The 17,041-nt window shown below is 37.5% G+C and overlaps 4 protein-coding genes across 5 annotated transcripts; 1 reads left to right on the forward strand and 3 right to left on the reverse strand.

The window, feature by feature from the left end:
• Positions 1-73: 73 nt before the first annotated feature.
• LOC18044191 lies at positions 74-2,918 on the reverse strand. Of its 2 annotated transcripts, XM_024185597.1 has the most exons (6): positions 2,439-2,918; positions 1,664-1,804; positions 1,418-1,582; positions 1,116-1,238; positions 826-969; positions 74-674 (listed from the first exon to the last, which is right to left on the reverse strand). In XM_024185597.1, the coding sequence occupies exons 2-6, from the start codon at positions 1,796-1,798 to the stop codon at positions 225-227; spliced, it is 1,017 nt and encodes a 338-aa protein (XP_024041365.1). In that variant the 5' UTR covers positions 1,799-1,804; positions 2,439-2,918; the 3' UTR covers positions 74-224. The 2 variants fall into 2 exon arrangements, with proteins under 2 accessions (XP_024041365.1, XP_006438370.1); XM_006438307.2 differs by having other exon boundaries at positions 1,664-2,918.
• Positions 2,919-7,549: 4,631 nt separating this feature from the next.
• On the reverse strand, positions 7,550-10,633 carry LOC18044128 (probable nucleoredoxin 1). The gene is made up of 4 exons (XM_006438310.2): positions 10,395-10,633; positions 9,333-9,812; positions 8,726-9,205; positions 7,550-8,449 (listed from the first exon to the last, which is right to left on the reverse strand). Exons 1-4 carry the CDS (start codon positions 10,482-10,484, stop codon positions 7,787-7,789), a joined length of 1,713 nt encoding a protein of 570 aa, XP_006438373.1. The 5' UTR covers positions 10,485-10,633; the 3' UTR covers positions 7,550-7,786.
• Positions 10,634-11,880: 1,247 nt separating this feature from the next.
• Positions 11,881-13,261, reverse strand: LOC18044129 (glucan endo-1,3-beta-glucosidase). The gene is made up of 2 exons (XM_024186472.1): positions 13,133-13,261; positions 11,881-13,061 (listed from the first exon to the last, which is right to left on the reverse strand). The coding sequence occupies exons 1-2, from the start codon at positions 13,176-13,178 to the stop codon at positions 12,097-12,099; spliced, it is 1,011 nt and encodes a 336-aa protein (XP_024042240.1). The 5' UTR covers positions 13,179-13,261; the 3' UTR covers positions 11,881-12,096.
• Positions 13,262-16,024: 2,763 nt separating this feature from the next.
• LOC18044130 lies at positions 16,025-16,926 on the forward strand. Its single transcript, XM_006438312.2, has one exon. It carries the CDS (start codon positions 16,175-16,177, stop codon positions 16,652-16,654), a length of 480 nt encoding a protein of 159 aa, XP_006438375.1. The 5' UTR covers positions 16,025-16,174; the 3' UTR covers positions 16,655-16,926.
• Positions 16,927-17,041: the final 115 nt, after the last annotated feature.

The following is a 17,041-nucleotide window of genomic DNA, read 5'->3' on the forward strand; positions in this document are numbered from 1 at the left end:
TTCAATTTCTCTACTTTGGTTTGAGTTTTTCCTTTTTCACATTACCACACCACCAAAAGCTGGAAGAAAATCTGCGTGGGGGCTGCTCAATTCAATAAACTGGCTGAAAGCTGCCAGCAGGGGAATAACAAGAAAAGAATGGTACTAGCGCCGGATATTTTTGTTATATATATATATAGAGCAGTGCAATGGAATACTGATGAAGGTCAAGAATTGTTACAAAACTACTGAGATGGTTCATCAAAGAACCTTTTGAGATATTGCTTAGCAAGTCTCCTCCGGAAGGCCCATCTTTCTTTGATATCAGAAATTTGATCAATTTGGTGTAAATCTTTTGATTCCTGATGTACTTCAAGCGACTTTCCAGGGTCAAAACTTCCCCTGATTCTAGCAGCTTCGGCAAGAAGATCATGTATCAGCATCTCAGTAGTTCTGGCAGTGATTCCTCTAAGGTACCAGGAAATGGGAGGTGGAGGAACAATGGCAGGCTGAATCAGTTGCTCCAAGCTCACCGTTGATGCAATCCTGCCTTTGCCTCTGGTACATGAATGGTAATCTTCACATGTCTTAGGCTGAAATGGAAAGCAGAGCTTTTCATCAACAAATAAAGGTTCTATTACCCAACAACCTTCAAATCTTTTCATGAATCCTGTTTTCACTTGCTTGAATTTCATCTGTCAAACAATCATCATGAAAGGAACTAAGAAAGCAATAAATAACAGATAAGAAATATGTTTTAAAGGAAAACCATCAAGCCCTTGGTAAAATGGAACATGGAATCAGTAATATATAAAGAAAAAGAAATAAACAATATTAAGTCCTCACTGAGTGATCTCGTCTGTCCTGATCAACTAAAACGTGAACCAACATGACCCCTGACCACCAAAGGAATTTCCATAAAGCTGCTTGCTCCACTTCAACAACCTGTCTATGCCCTTCATCGATCAAAACTCTCCTGGATAAAACCTCCTGATGAAGGCAATAATCTTGTTATGTCGAAATAGAAGCTACTGAGACGCAATAAGATCAACACTAGACAGATCATGTCTGATAACATAATGAGGCGATACTGATCAAGCCCTGAAAGAATTGGTGGAATAGAAGATACGATGTACCTTAATATTCTTGAAAACCCTCCTGTTATCTGGGTCAGTCACGATATTATATACAGCATCTGGGGGCAACCCAACATTGACCTTTACATTGAGGTTACAAAGGGAACCTTTAGGTACACTGACCTGTTAAAAGAGTAATATTAGAGTCAAAATGCATGTTGCCACTTGGCCTCAGGATAGATATCCTGGAGAGGAATCAACTCTATAAGATGGTCCAAGAAATGGAATGCAATTATTGAAAACGCTCAACTCTTCCTCAAGAAATGGAACATTGTTATTGAAAATGTTCAACTCTTCCTTACCTTAATTATTGGAGGTTGATCAGTCCATGTGGGATTTTCTCTCCAATGCTCCAGTTGTCTTTCCATATCAACCTCCAAGGCAGTAGTTGACCCCTTCCCCTCTCCCAGGTCAGAGCTCATTGTACTTGACGTCTCATTATCTTTAGTTAATCCCTTGAGCGGTGCCTACAACGAAAGGGGTTTTTATTATCTATAAAACTTCCATAAAAAAAACCAACATCCATTGAAGGTTTCTACAATACTGACCTTAAGATAATTCTGAATCTTGTGAGGCAACTGCACAAAAAATGAAGAAATTGCCGGATCAAACACCTTTGGGGTGCTTTTTATCTTATTATTGTGAACATCAATGGTATTCTTGGTTTCTTCCTTCTCACCCATTAGAACCTGGAATCTTTTGTAAATGTAAGGCTGTTTTCTATGTTCATTTGAAAGACCTTTTCTATTATTTTAGCACACAAAAATGCCGTTCTGTCATTAAATACTATTTGGAGAAACTCCAAACATCTGCTTATGAAAAGTATTCAAAGCAGCCTTCCATATTTTTCAAAATGCTGACTTATAGATGGTTGGTTGGAAAAAACGAACACTCAATTGCTACCAAGAAAGCAATGTTCAGCCAAAGCCATGTACAAGTCGACGCACAAAATTAAAGCCATGTAGACGTCCAGACACGAAATTGAATACCTATACCTTCAAGACAACTGATGTTACTTTATAATCACTGCGCTTAAATATCATGCATAAAGTCTTGTAAGCAATCTAAGAAGTTCAGAAAATCAATCTCAAGAAAGCACCTAACTATGATATTATTTTACAAATTACACAATCCGAGTACACGAATAAGGAACTGAAGAAATTGGAAATATAAATGTTTGCAGCAAAAATGAAACAATTACTTCATCACAGATCAATACACACTATGCGCTAGAATTTATGTAAAAGAATAATAATGAAAAATTAAAGAGAAAGAAAGGAACATGAAGAAACAGAGAGCACGATAACCAGTAGGTCAACTCACTCAGTAGTGAAAGATCTCATCACTTTTAGAAACTGAAGAGATAGATGCCCAAATAGATAAAAGACATATCCACCCAACTGTATAAACCATACAAAATGTTTTGACGAAAGAATCGGAACAAAAAGATTTGCTCACAGTTAAAAATTGGATAAAGCTAGAAAAATATGCGTCCCAGAAAAAGATTTTCTATCTAGTTAGAAATTTAGAAATGAGCTCGAAGTTTGAGCTAGCAATGGGACATGGACGTCTTTCCTGTAATTTTAGTCGAAAAAATCGATTCAGAAGTAAGCTAACACGTCATGCACATGGTCGCGAAAGTACTGGAAGTGCAAAAATCACGGCTGGAAGAAGGTGCTTTTAAATGCTTGCTCCCGGTCCCCAGGAACATTTGGGAAACTCGATGGTCACTCCTCTGCCTCTGGTCTGCAGGGGGTGTTAATGTAATTCTGCAGTGTGATGTTTTTGGGCCATCCCCAGACTAGAAATTTAGCATCGTAGTCTAAGGTTCCGTTTGGGACAGTTTTATTAAATAGAGTTTAAAATAATAAAATTTATATCAATAAAATTTTTAAATAAAATATCATTAAGTGTTTGGTTATTAATAAAAAAAATATTTTTAAACTATTAAAATATGTGATATTTTTTATATTATATATTTTTAAAAAAAATTCTCTAACCTCTACTCTCTAAAGTTTAAATTTTAGATTTTTACTAGTAAAGGTAAATTAGTTTATTTAAATTAAAAAAATTCTATCAAAAAAATAACCAAACACCATAAAAAATTTTAAAAAATACTTATGCGATTAAATAAACACTTATATCTCTTAAAAAAGTCGTACCAAACATGCACTAAATAAATTCAACCCAAAAACTCATAGACGTTATGTCGTTTTTAAATTTTTAATTCGGATGCAATGTCGTTTTCTAGGATACGACAAGCTTAAGATGTATATTTTCAAATTATTAGACCGACGCGTCGTCTGAAAATGAGTAATATGATACAACGTCGTTGGTTATTAGACGACCTGCCGTTCCCCTGCCAAACTTTTTCCGTATTTGTTGTTAATAATGGGAAAAGCAACTGAATTGGGACTGTTGGTACAGTGATTGATTATTTGCATCTTGAAGAGGTTATTTGCTTATGGAGGTGGAAGCCTGCAATTGCGAAAATTTTGATTTATCAGATGAGAAACAGAGAAGAGTTTCAAACCCATGAATGATATCATTATCATGATCACGTTGATTCTTCATATATTGGTTCCTTTGTTCTCTCCCAAGGCACACTTGGTATGGAGAAAAAGTCTCACTCAACACAGCTGAATGGCACGTGCACATCCTTCGTCATCACGACCAAGCACAGGTTCATGCTCGTGCAATGCATACTTCACCTTTGCCTCATTGAATTGCCCATCAATCTCCTTCATATGCTCTTCTGTAAAAGGATAAGCATCAGCTCTATTAGCACAAATTTTACCCCAGCTTATTAGGTGGAAGTTCCAACCGAAGATGACCTCCTAAGAATTGGGGTTCCTCTTTGTTGGATCTAACGATAATTAATTTATTTTTTGGGCTAATCTTAATGAGTCTTTAAATCTCTTCCTTTGAATCTACTTCCTTAGGAGATATAAATGTCCTTATCTAATGATAAACTACAAGCACAAGAAAAAGATTAGAGGGTTGACTTTGCCAGCGTAAACCTTCTGATAGTTAAGTCAGTCATTAGGACTTTTGAAATATAAATTTAGAGAGAGAAAGTCAACATTTCCTCTATTAAATTCATTTTTCTTATATTTTAGTGAAAATGAATGGCATATTTATAGGCGAAATCAATTCAACTTGAGTCATAATTATTTTGATGACAAGTGTCATTATTCTTGTGACAACTAGCAACATTTGTCTGCTTATACCAATGTTAATTAACATACGAATATGCAAGTTTATCTACATATTAAAAGAAGAAGTGTTTTAACCTTAAATTATTTTTACTAAGACTCTGGGATGATAAGAACTTTGGAATATAAGAAGTTTACCCTAGATAGTTTGTCTTAGAATAATAGTTTAGGACTTTGGAACTTTTTGGACATGAACTTTAGAACCTTTTGGGCTTTTAAGCCTTGCCACTTATAAGATTTATCTTAGATAGTTTATTTTAAGATAAGAGCCTAGGATCTCGGAGTCTTTTGGATTTTAAAGCCTTACCACCTAAGTGGTTTGTGTTAGGATAAGATTCTGAGACCTTGGAATAGAATTTTTTGGACTTTAAACCCTTACCACTGAAAATGTTTATCCTAAGTAGTTTATCCACCACTTCATGAACTTTATTTATAATAAATTTATTTGGACCTATCGAGCTTATTCTATTTTTTGTCAAACAGGTTCCATGGACAGCAATCATATCCCTGGCTTCTTTTGTGATAGCTCGATCTGATGGTCCAGTAGCAACTAGCATAGGAATACCATTGCCCTTGAATTTGCCACTCAAGGATGCGTTCCTTGCATCACCAAAGGGAAGAACCAGCCATTGCATTCATTTAAAGAAGCAAACCCAACGTTTACAGTTTATCATAATGAACACGTGTAATGACACTGAGAGCCGTACGTGTCGCTAGCACATCAAACTTCATAAGCTATATAAAGGGGCATAACTTCTCAAGAAAGCGCATTCAGAAAGAGTAGCAGAGCAGAAGAGAGCCTAAAGAAGAAGAAGAACGCATGAAGGAAAATAAATTGTAAAGCAAACTTCACATTTTTAAAAAACCCACTTCGAATGGTTCATTCCTTTCCTCAATCTTCTTGTATGCTTCAATAAGCTTGGGAAGAAAAGCACGACATGGAGCAGAACATTAATGCGATGAGTACAAAAACTCGTAGCGGTCATGTCGTTTATCAATTAATAAATAGGATGAATCGTCGTTTTATGAATACGACAAGCGTACAAATTATGCGTCGTATATCCGTTACGACCATGAACCAACATGTCGTCTGCGTTTTTAATAAATGAATTTCATCACGTCGTTGGTAAGTAGACTACCTATATATCGTCCCCTTGGAATACTTTTCCACATATGATAAGCATGGAAAAAGCAACTGAATTGGGACCAGAAATAGAATTTTGCTTCAGAAAAAGCAACTGAATTACCGGCTGCAGCCAGTTTGGTCTACAAGAGCTTATAATGACTAGTGATAAGACCATGGATAGCTGCGGAGCTGATGTAGACATTGCTTATGGTTATATATGGAGCTGGAAGCCTGGAATTAGGAAGCAACATGTGAAGATTTTGATCATGATTCATGGACATACACATTTATCATATTGTTCCTACAGGTGGTGGCGTGATTAGAGACCGGATCATTTTGTTATGTCATGAGAAAGGGAACCAAAACTGAAATGAAAGCAGTGATTAGATGAGAAGCAGAGAAGACTTTCAAAGCCATCACAAAATCTTAGTGGAAGGCAAATGATTTATGTTGGCATGTCATGATGTTGAGATAAGAAGCAAAATTCTCCCCCCAAGGTAGCGGTCACTACCAGCTCCTCTTCTTGCCATATACAGAAATTATTCCACTCAATAAATCAGAAATTAACTATGCTATGATATATTACGTAGTTCAAACAACTGACTTTTACATACGCAAAAATATATGCATATACACCGTTTTACGTATCTTGCCATGCTTACCTATGGGTTTAAACTGCTGTATATAGAGCTTGATATTGAATATTGATGCACAAAAGGTCGGGAGCAAGTCTCGGTGACCAATATCATCTCCAAGTGCTACTGGAACTCGATCAAACACGCTGCTGCATCCCTTTCCATTCGAGACCACATTGGATCCATAGTTTAAAGAAACTTAACCCAAAACGCCGTAGACGTTATGTCGTTTCCAAACTTATAAATCGGAGGTACATTCCCTTAAACCGACAAGTCGTAAATAGCTTTAATAATAGGATGTTGTGTCGTTTTAAAGCATGGAAAAAGCGCCTGAATTGGGTCCATTGTTGCGGTGATTGATTATTTGCTCCTTCAGTTTTCTTTTTTATTAGTTTATTTCCTTCATGTTTACCAGAACTTTAGTTTTGCTTCAGTTTGCTACTGAGCTTGGCTGACGCTTGATACCTGATTTGCCTTGTTACTGAGCAGCTGCAGCCAGTTTACAATTTAGTCCACAAGAGCTTGTATTAGCTGGTTTAAACTCAATATATCACAAGAGCTTGATTAATCTCCAACTTCCAGTTTCATCCCTTTTCATTTGTTGCATTTGTTTAAACGAATAATCTCAATTGATTTCATAAGAAGTGGCGTCTAGCTTGGCATTTAGAGCATTGAATTGATTTCATTTTGGACTCAGTTGCCGCCAAGTGATGAATATAGGTTGGCGAGAACTATTTATCCTGGTGACTGGCGAGTGGCGAATTACTAGTTAATCAAGTACTTTGATTACTGTTGATCTTAAGTTGATGTGTTTGATAAAGAAATTTGTATCCAATATTTATTTATTTCGGGCCATCATACTCCCTAGGAACATTGACAATGGAGTACAAGAGGCAGCATACTATTAGACCCATTAAGCTCAAAGCAATGGCTGCATGCTATGAGTCAAAAGTATTTCAAGGAATTCATTCATCAGGATCTACACTCTTTAAGGGATGCAATGATCTTTTGATCTAGTTTCGGACGAAGCTGGTGGTGATTTTGATCACATAGACTTGCTGAAATATTCATTATGAGATTTATTATTATTATTATTATTATTATTGGTTCTAAAATCATATTTTTTTTTCTTTTTCTGGGTTTCCAAATCGTTTTTGCAGACCTCCTGTGCGTTAACAAGATAATTTTGAACCTCATTTTATTTTTAGAACTTGTCAATTGTCAATTGTCATATTGTCATATTCAGCTTTTTTAAAACCGTGTTCGTGTGTCAACATTTATTAGCACATTTGCATTTTGCAGCAGCTACATGAGATCCCATAACCTCGAATGGGGTCAAGACCAATGAGGCCATCTCAAGTTCTTGTTCTATCGGTGAAGCCACGAACTGAATCCAACCTGCTGCCACCCCTACTTACAGCTAAAAACAGATTTATTTTAGCATACAAGGTAATAAAATTCGCTCGATTGCTGCCACTTGTATAAAAATATGTAAGCATTGCAGCATACCATATAATTTGATACCAGAAGCACCCATAAGGCACACATATTTCACGCCATCATACTACTCTACGTACTTCATAGCCTACATTGCTATTACATATAAACCATTCATGAATAACATAATCCCAAGCGAGTAAGGCAAGATGATTATGAAATGACCACAGTTCTTCTCAGAATTGAAAGACCAGTGTCTCAACCTTTGTAACAGAGCCCCCCATCACAACGCCATCCTTCTTTGGAGGGATTTTGTTCTTCTGATTTGTCATCTTTGGTTCCTTTGTCCTCTCCCAAGGCGCAATTGGGATGGAGACAAAAGTCACACTCATCGCAGCTGAATGCCCATACACGTCCTTCCTCATCGCATCCATCGCAACTGTAAACCCCACAGCGATCAAGCACAAGTTCGTGCTCATGCAATGCATGCTTCACATTTTCAGGCCAACCCTTTGCCATCTCATTGTATTGCCCATCAATCTCCTTCATACGCTCTTCAGTAAAAGGATAAGCTTCGGCTCCATGGACAGCAATCATATCCTTGGCTTCTTTTGTGATAGTTCGACCTGATGGTCCAATGGCAACTAGCATAGGAATGCCAGACACCTTGAATTTGCGACTCAAGGATGCCTTCCTTGCATCACCAAAGGGAAGAGCCAGCCATGGCATTCCTTTAAAGAATTCATCAAAGGAAGTTTGGTCTCTGTCACTAGAGATGAAAACCACTTCCAATGATTCATTCCTTTCCTTAATCTTCTTGTATGCTTCAATAAGCTTTGGAAGAAAAGCACGGCATGGAGGACACCAATGCGCTGAAAAGTACAGGAGGATGGTCTTCCCCACTAAATCAGACACTGGAACCTGAAAACAGTAGTAGAAGTCATCAGTTAGAGAGATTTTTTTGGGAGGTAGTTGGAGAGAGATTTTTTTGGGAGGTAGTTGGGTGGTTTGGGGCTTTTTCTTTTTCTTGCTTTTTGGTGGTTTACTGTTTGTTTGAATAGTGGCGAAACTCACAGTTACAAAAACAAATCCAATTGATGAACCCATGCATGGTTACAGTAGTCAATGAAACAGGAACACACAGCTAAGGAGATTTTAAAGTTAGCAGCAGAATCCAGAAACTTGAAAGTATCATACCTTGCCCCCATTCTTTCCAACGACAAAATCCAGATCCCCAGAGACCAAAACCAACTCCAGTGTCTGTGATTCCTCTTTTGCTCTCTGTATTTCAGCAAGCTCTGCAAACTTTTCCGGGGTGAAAGGGAATGCACCAACTCCATGTTCTTCAATGGCTTCAGCGACATTGGAATGAAGAGTTTTCCCATCTGGGCCTATGATCACCAGAGTGGGAAGGGTGGAAAGCTCAAAATACCGAGCCAGCTTCTCACGGCTCTTGTCCTTGAAGGGCAAAGCTAGCCAAGGCATGCTTCCTAAGTCTCGCTTAAAAGATTCTTCCTCATCATCGAGTGAGATCAAAACAATCTCGAAGCTCTCCCCCTTTCCTTTCAGTTTCTCATATACCTCCACAAGCCTTGGAGTAAATTCAGCACTTGCCTTATATGAAGACATTGAGAAATAAAGACCAATAGTCTTCCCTTCGAGATCTGAGACAGATATCTTGTATAAAAAAATCAAGAACAAAATTCAGATTAGGCATCCAACAAGACATTTCAAGACACAATTCAAGAAGATGAGAAAAGCTATAAGCACATTTCAATTAACAAGCCACATCATCATAAAATACCTTTCTTCCATCAGATGAAATAACAAAATCACGGGAGTGGGAGGTCAAGACAGATCTAAGGGACTGTTCCCTTTTGGCTCTTTCTTCTTGCTCCTTCATTTCTTTGATCCTTTCTACGGTAAAAGGGTACCCTTCAACTCCATACTCTCGAATGATTTCAACTCCACCATCACTTAAAACTTTTCCATTTTCATCCAGAATCACAAGGTGAGGAATTCCCATCACCTTGAACAACTCATCCAACTTATCACGTGTCTCAGAATCAGAAAATGGAACTGCAAGCCACGGCATCTTTGAGAAGTAGCCCTTAAATGCCTCATCATCTTCATCGCCTGAGACAAAAATGACCTCAAAATCACCTTGGCAAGAGAGTTCATTATACACCTCCGCTAAAATTGGTGTGAATCGCTGACATGGGCCACACCATGACGCTGAAAAATACAGCCCAATCTTCTTTCCCTTCAAGCTGTCAATTTTAACCTGCAAAATTTCAAAATATATGTGCAAAAATAAATACAGTGAATAACAACAATTCTACCGTTTAAAATGCTCAGCTAGACAGTTTGAACAAGGGAATTCATAAAAAAAAATTAAAATACAGACTCCACCAGTCATTATGCAAGCTTCACTACCCTTAATAACAATTCATAAATTTTCATTATTTCCATCACAGAGGTCAAATAAGTCACAGGTACAAGCGCATAGTTGGAAAATTTTCATCAACTTTGCTTGGTAATTATAATACTCGACATCTGATTTGCCATTTTTTACATTCCCCGAATTTTGTTCAACTAAATACATCACGGCAGGCTTGTGGAACTATTACTAATTCACACACACACACACACACACACTAATAAATTAAACTTAAATGCTTTCTCGAATTGACCAAAACAAAATACATATGACGGAAGCAAAATATCACAAAATTGCCCATAGAAATTTATAAGTTTAGCTGAATTCAGCAGAGGTCCCTACCAAACCCACAAATAATAATAAAAAATTCCCCCGCAAGTTTAAAATAGAACCACAGTAAAAACGCCCTAAAGCAAAGCTAAGTACCTGATCACCGTTGCTGCGAATTAGAAAATCCCTCGCCGAAGAAGAGAGGAGGGATTGAATGTCGTGAGAATTTGCTCCGTTCATGTTCATTTCTTTTTCTCCTCGTTATTGTTCACACTGTCACTCACTCTTCCCTTGATTTTGTTTTTAAAGGAGTAGAAGCCAACTTTACTGAACGAAGTGAACGTGAAGCTTGTTTGGTTAATATTTCAACTTTTGATTTTTTTAAATGGTGACGCGGACAGTCAACGATGCTTTGACTAGATTTTTCTAGATTTTCTTTCTTTTTCTTCTCTTAGCGACTAAGTGATGCCAAAGAACAAAGTGGACCGTCGTCGTATCGTCCTGTCAGCTGCTTATTGGTCCAAATTACGGCTTCCCTATTTGCCCTGCCCGCCATGTCCCCGCACCAGCCCCACTGCTAGGGATGGCGATGGAGATGGGAGGGAGGGGAACAATCTCTCCATATTCATCTTTGATATTTTATGTATGTCTCCGTCCCTTCTCTGTTCTCATCAGAATTACTTGAGAGAATCTATATCTCCTTCCCAAATAATAACAGGGGATCCCCAAGGATCCCCGGTCCCCGAATAACGAATAGTCTAATACATTATTTTTATTTTTGATTTTAAATTAATCATATTAAAATAAAAAATTTAGATAAAAATAAAGTTCAAAATATATCTTACATTAATATTGATCCATTACAAAGTCACATTCAAAATATAAATTATTAAAATAATTATAAAACAATGAAAATAATATAAGTAAAGTAACTTATAAGTACAAATATTAATAATTGTATAATATAATCACAATATAAAATAAACTCATACTGTTATTGTAAGTTCATAACCAACTTTGACAGCACATTAAGGCCTCCAATGTGTTTGGATGAAGTTTGTTACGGTGTGGGCTCACAACTCTACCACCGGTGCTAAAAGCTGATTCAGAAGCAACTGTTGTAATTGGAATTGCCAAAATATCTCTAACAATTCGAGCTAATGTAGGATACCTATTAGCATTTAATAATATAAATATTTTGATATTTATTATTTTTAATAATATTTATAATTTTGTTATTTATTTATTAGTAATTTTAAAAATAAAATAAAATTAAAAATTAAAATGGGAAAATTGGTAGGGGATGGGGATTCCACCTCATCCCCGTCCCCTCCCCGAATAAAAAAATAGGTTTAAAATTATCCCGATACCCTCCTTGAATGAAAAAAATCCCCGAAAATATCCGTCCCCATGGGAATTTTTGCCTTCCCTACCCACTGCCCTAAATTACAAAAACTATTTTTCTAAATAATACTAATTTATTTTGGATAAGTGCATAATCATTCGTCGATCACAAAAAATATCTGTAAGAATCTGAATAATAATTTTCAATTAATTTAGTGTATAGTCGAATAATAATATTCCCCGATTTTCTTTTTCGTTCTTTTTATTTTAAAAAAGAAAAAGTTGTGGAATCACTTCCGTTCTTGAGACCATTGGCCGCGAGGCATCAACTACTTTTATGCTATACTTATTCGTTCACACTCAGCGCTCCCGAAATTCAAAGTGGACGTTGACAAAAACATCTTCAGAAATTTCCAAGTATACTTCCACATAGAAACAACCTTTTGAAAATTTTAACGCTGTCGATGTGATGGACAATAATTCTAATTATGTGACAGCAATACAAGCATTACTCTCAGTTAAATCTAATATCATAAATTTTGGATCCATCAAGTCCAAAAATCCCAAAATGCCTCTCATATTCCGCTCCGCTCTTGCCATCCTCATCAAAAAGATCAAATAAGAAAACTGCAACGCCTTGTCCGGGCCTCTTTGGTGTCCCCACGCCAGCCTGTGCCCTTCTCACCACATTCTCATTATACGCCAACGCATTTTCCACGCTGGCCTCTGCGCCGCCGCTCGTCGGCCACCCTGTCTCCGTTACCACCAAAGGAACCCCAACAAACCCCTCTTTCTCAATTGCATAAATGAAAGCATCAATGCTTGCATCAAAAAGATTACCGTAAGCTAATGCACCATCTTGAAGCACTGCTTTGTCACTTCTAAATAGTGCATAGTCTAAGGAAATGTATTCTGAGCTGCTAGTGTAGCTTAAGTATGGATACACATTAACCATGAAAGGTGAGTTAGTATCATTTAAGAACCGAAGGAGAGGAACTATGTTGGAGACAATGTAAGGATCAAATGTTCCCGAAGATGGAGGGTATGATGCTGAGAGAACTGAAGCTGCTTGTGGTGAAGATAGCTTCACAGAATTTGCTAGGTTAAGAGTTTGTAAAGCCTGATAAAGATTTATCATAGCAGGTACTACAAAGGGAGAGTAATATGGATCTTTAGAAAGGACTTCATTGCCAACGGCAAGGTAGCGGATTTGGTTGGTGGGGATGTGATAAAAGATGTTGGATTGAAGCCATTCCAGGGAGAATGTGGGGCTGCCTGCTGCTAGGGAAGGGAGGATTTCGTTAGGCACGCCAATGATGAGGTTGATTCCGGTGCCTGAAAATGATTTTAGAGTTAATGGGACAGGATTAAAGACGCGTACATTTGAAATGCCATTGGATGTGAGAAGGTTGATGACATCAGATGGTCGTGGAAGGTTGTCTGCAACGCGACCATAACATATTCCAATTGGTGCAGCCACTGCAACCAGAGAAATTAATTGGGTTAGTGTGAGAGCGTAGGAGAAATCATGAGTAACTTACGTAATGTACCTGTTGGAGATTGAAGGAAGAAGAGGGGTAATAGGAAAATTAACATTGAATCTTGAATTGTTAAGCCTGAAATTTGTGCAAGAGCTATAATGGACTTTGGATCTCATGTGTTGAGTTTGAGTGGCTTATATAAATTTATGGCTGAATTGGATGGTAAATAGCAGGTAATATATGAGTTCCGAGTTGCATTTTGATTTTGGTTGAATTTTGGTTAAAGCTCTTTTTGTGCCTTTAATATATATATATATATAAATCTCTTGGTGGGTTATTGGGGTTCCCTTCACTCGGCCCATCGAAAGTCCTTTGCGTCCAGAAACAGAGCTTATGCTTTCTCATTTTTACGACCTACAGGTTTCCTCAGGCTCAGCATAGGAAATTCATGTGGTTTCACAATGTCTCTAGTATATTACTAAGGCAACGTAAGGCACAGCTTCTCACAAATTCATATGTGGGTCTCACTTGGGCCCACCAACCTTGTGAGAGGCTGTACCTTGCATGCAACGTAAGGTAGCAAAAGCCTATTACTAATGGCACAAACAAACTTTGGCATACCAAACAAGTGATCAACTGAAAGTAAAAGTCATTTCTCATTTTAAGGTCAATCTTAGCTATCCTATCCTGCACGAGAAAAAGTACAAACCTTAATATCTTCTTAAAAACATACAATTACGTCTTCTTTTCAACTTTAGGACTACATTAGCTTCTGGAGTGAGCAAAATTGAGCTGTGTACTGTTCTTAGCAACAAGCCAACAACTCATCAACAAAGACTATGGGGTCTTGTAACACATGAACATATATACGATCAAATAGATCTATTTCTCTGTTATACTAAAATTTTTTTATTAACTATAAATTACAAGTTTTTCTACATATTTTCAGTTAAAATTTTAGATACCTTCGAAGAGAGCAGAAATGCAACATGGACCGTGTTCAATATTCTCCCACCAACTTGAGTGCTCTAAATCTCACTCTTCATCTTCAAGGTAAGAAGCGTGGTTAATGAGTTCAAATTGTCCTCAGGATATTAGTTCTTGAGGTAATTTGAATTGAAACGGGTTAGGGTAAGGGTAATTTTTAAAAACCTCCCCTGAGGTTCGAAGTTGTTGCAAGTAGATAGCCAAAATCGTTTTATTTGTAAAAGACCTCTTACATTTTAGTTCCGTTTGATTGCCGTTTGACTAATTAGGGGCATTATTGACATTTTATATTGTCATAAAAAAGTTGCCGTTTTATCAAAAAGTTCCTTTTCTCTCTTGGGCAACTCCAACAACATCTTGAGATTGGTGCTTGCGGGTCAATGGAAGGGGTAGTCAACAACACCACAGGGGCGTTAGGAGGAAGAGATGAATATCAGCCATAAATTTTTCAAAAAATTACATCTGATCCGGAAACCAAAACAAAAAAGGAAACAAGATACAAAAGAACAAAACAAATCAGGAAAGAAATTCTTGTGAAATTTCCTTCTTTCTTTTGGCTTTGTATATCGCATTTCCGCACATCAACCAGCCAAAACTTCAAAAATTGTCTTTGTTACTTGACTTACATCCACTTAAAGCAGCCATGGGTCAGCCTTGTCAACTACAACAAGATCAAGCTCCGTCGCCTTTGCTGTTTTTCTTGGGTGAATTCTCCGGTGAAACCAAGAATGCAATTTATGATCCTCTAAAGAAAGCATTCTCAGTTGTTGATTTTCCAGAACTCAGTTTCCAACTCCAATGCCTTGCCTCAGGACAGGGATGGTTACTTCTGCTTTCGCGAAGAATGACTTCTCTCTTCTGCTTTCGCGAAGAACGGCAACTTTTTGATGACAATATAAAATGTCAATAATGCCCCTAATTAGTCAAACGGTAATCAAACGGAACTAAAACGTAAGGGGTCTTTTACAAATAAAACGATTTTGGCCATCTACTTGCAACAACTCGAACCTCAGGGAGATTTTTAAAAATTACCCGTTATGGTAAATCCTGGTTCCAAATCTTGGTAAAAAGAAGAGGGAAAAGGAAGACCTACTGTCCTACATATTGCTGCTTATCTTTTGTCTGTACACATTGGTGGCAGGTGTGTACGCCAAAAACTTTGTCAGTTGATCCTAATTGTGACATCCCCTTCTTTATAGATAATTGCGTATTAATTTTTTTAAATGATATTTTCTAATCATCAAAAGACGTATCATCAAGCTCAGTCCACTCTAGTAGAATCTTCTTTGTTAAAGAAAGGAATAAAGATGAAAATCAAGAAGAAGGTGACCCCTCCATTAAGCAGCAGATAAGCTTCTGTATGGGAAAATGGAGTTTGATATTTGTTACACAGATCCCTAAGTTGAACCCATATTTTCTTCTCTTTTCCAGATTTGCTGCAAGCCTTACAAATTGGACCAAATTTCCATAGGGTCTAATCAAAATTTGAGGAAAAGCTTATGCATGAATATGCCCCACAAGGACTTTCAATTCACGACATTATTGGAATGTGTCAATTTCCAAGCTGTGCTGTGGCAATGAAGATTGTAAGAGGCCATAACAGAGTACAGTTTGTGAATGCATATGAAGACTTGCATGGTTGTATGCATGAATTGTGCAGGAGATTATTCCATTCCAATGATTAGATGCTAAGTGCCTAATAATTTGTACCTAATTAAACCGCTGGTTTTTTATTGAAGAAAATGAGATTATGCGCGTCAAAAGGCTCCAAAATCTTCCTTTCTCCCCATACAAAGCAAAGCCAGGGGGCAAATGCCCCATCTTCTGCAGTAAAGAACACAAAAGAATATCTTTAGTTTGTTTCTTTATTAAAAGAACCTAACTTCTTTATTGAATTGAAAAAAAAAAACATGTTTGAAAATTGAAACCCATTATAACTTAAAACACATTGCCTCTCCTAACACTCACAAGCAATAACATTATTCTTGCTTGATTCATGAGTTTTGGCCAAAGTCTCCCTTTGTCTGCACTCAAAGAACAAGAGCTGCAGAAACTTATAACGACTAATAAATCCATCAGGCATCAGCGTTTGTTCTCTTCTCGAAACCAAACTACGACAAGTCCATGTCTTCGACGTCGTTGCAGCAACCGCAGCAGCCCGGTTTGGTATATCCAAACACTGTAACAGGGCAGCCGCCAGCAGTTTCCTCGTCGGCCCACTCAAATGGATCATTTGGGACAGTTTTCATAGTCCTGGCTGTTATTATTGTTATATCAGCAATAGCTTGCTGTCTTGGGCGCCTTTGCAACAGGCGCCACCACAGCTCTCACGGTCACAAAGAGAAGCCTTCAAAGCAAATTCGTCCAAGAGGCAAGCCTGGAGCTGGAAGGGACCTGGAATTCGGGCCAGATCCCGAAAGAAACCCCAGCTTTCGCCGCAGAGAAAGAGAAACGACGGAACTGGAGTTTGGGTTTGATAAGAATATTGCTGCTTCAAAACCTGCTGGCAATGGTGAAAGCAGAGGCTTCAAGCAGTTTAATAATGGAGACATCAGAGTTGCTCCCAAGATTGTTAGCTTTGGAGAGCCCAAGGACCGTGCATGATTCAACAACTACATGTGTAAACATGTTTCAAGAAACCATATTCTATTTTAATTCTTCTCCTCTTTTCAGTTTTTTTTTTTTTTATTTGTAGCGGCAGCAGCTTGAATTGTGTAATTATACGTGTCTTAACAGAATTATCTTATTTGGCATAAGATATATTAAGGTTGTGATGCACAATATTAAGAGCCCTACTTTCCTGCTTGGCATGAACTGATTTCAATGGCAATATATGTATCAAATTTCCCCATCAAAATCTACATCATCCAATGATTCCAAACAATTAATTTTCGTCTGACAGGTACTTGCCCTTGAACCGGCGATCGAATTTTTTTTTCCCCCCCGAAAAATTTGTTTGGTTTTAGAACCAAAGATAAAAGAAAGCAACTG

Source organism: Citrus clementina, unplaced genomic scaffold, assembly GCF_000493195.1.
Source record: "Citrus clementina cultivar Clemenules unplaced genomic scaffold, Citrus_clementina_v1.0 scaffold_4, whole genome shotgun sequence".
NCBI lineage: Eukaryota > Viridiplantae > Streptophyta > Magnoliopsida > Sapindales > Rutaceae > Citrus > Citrus x clementina.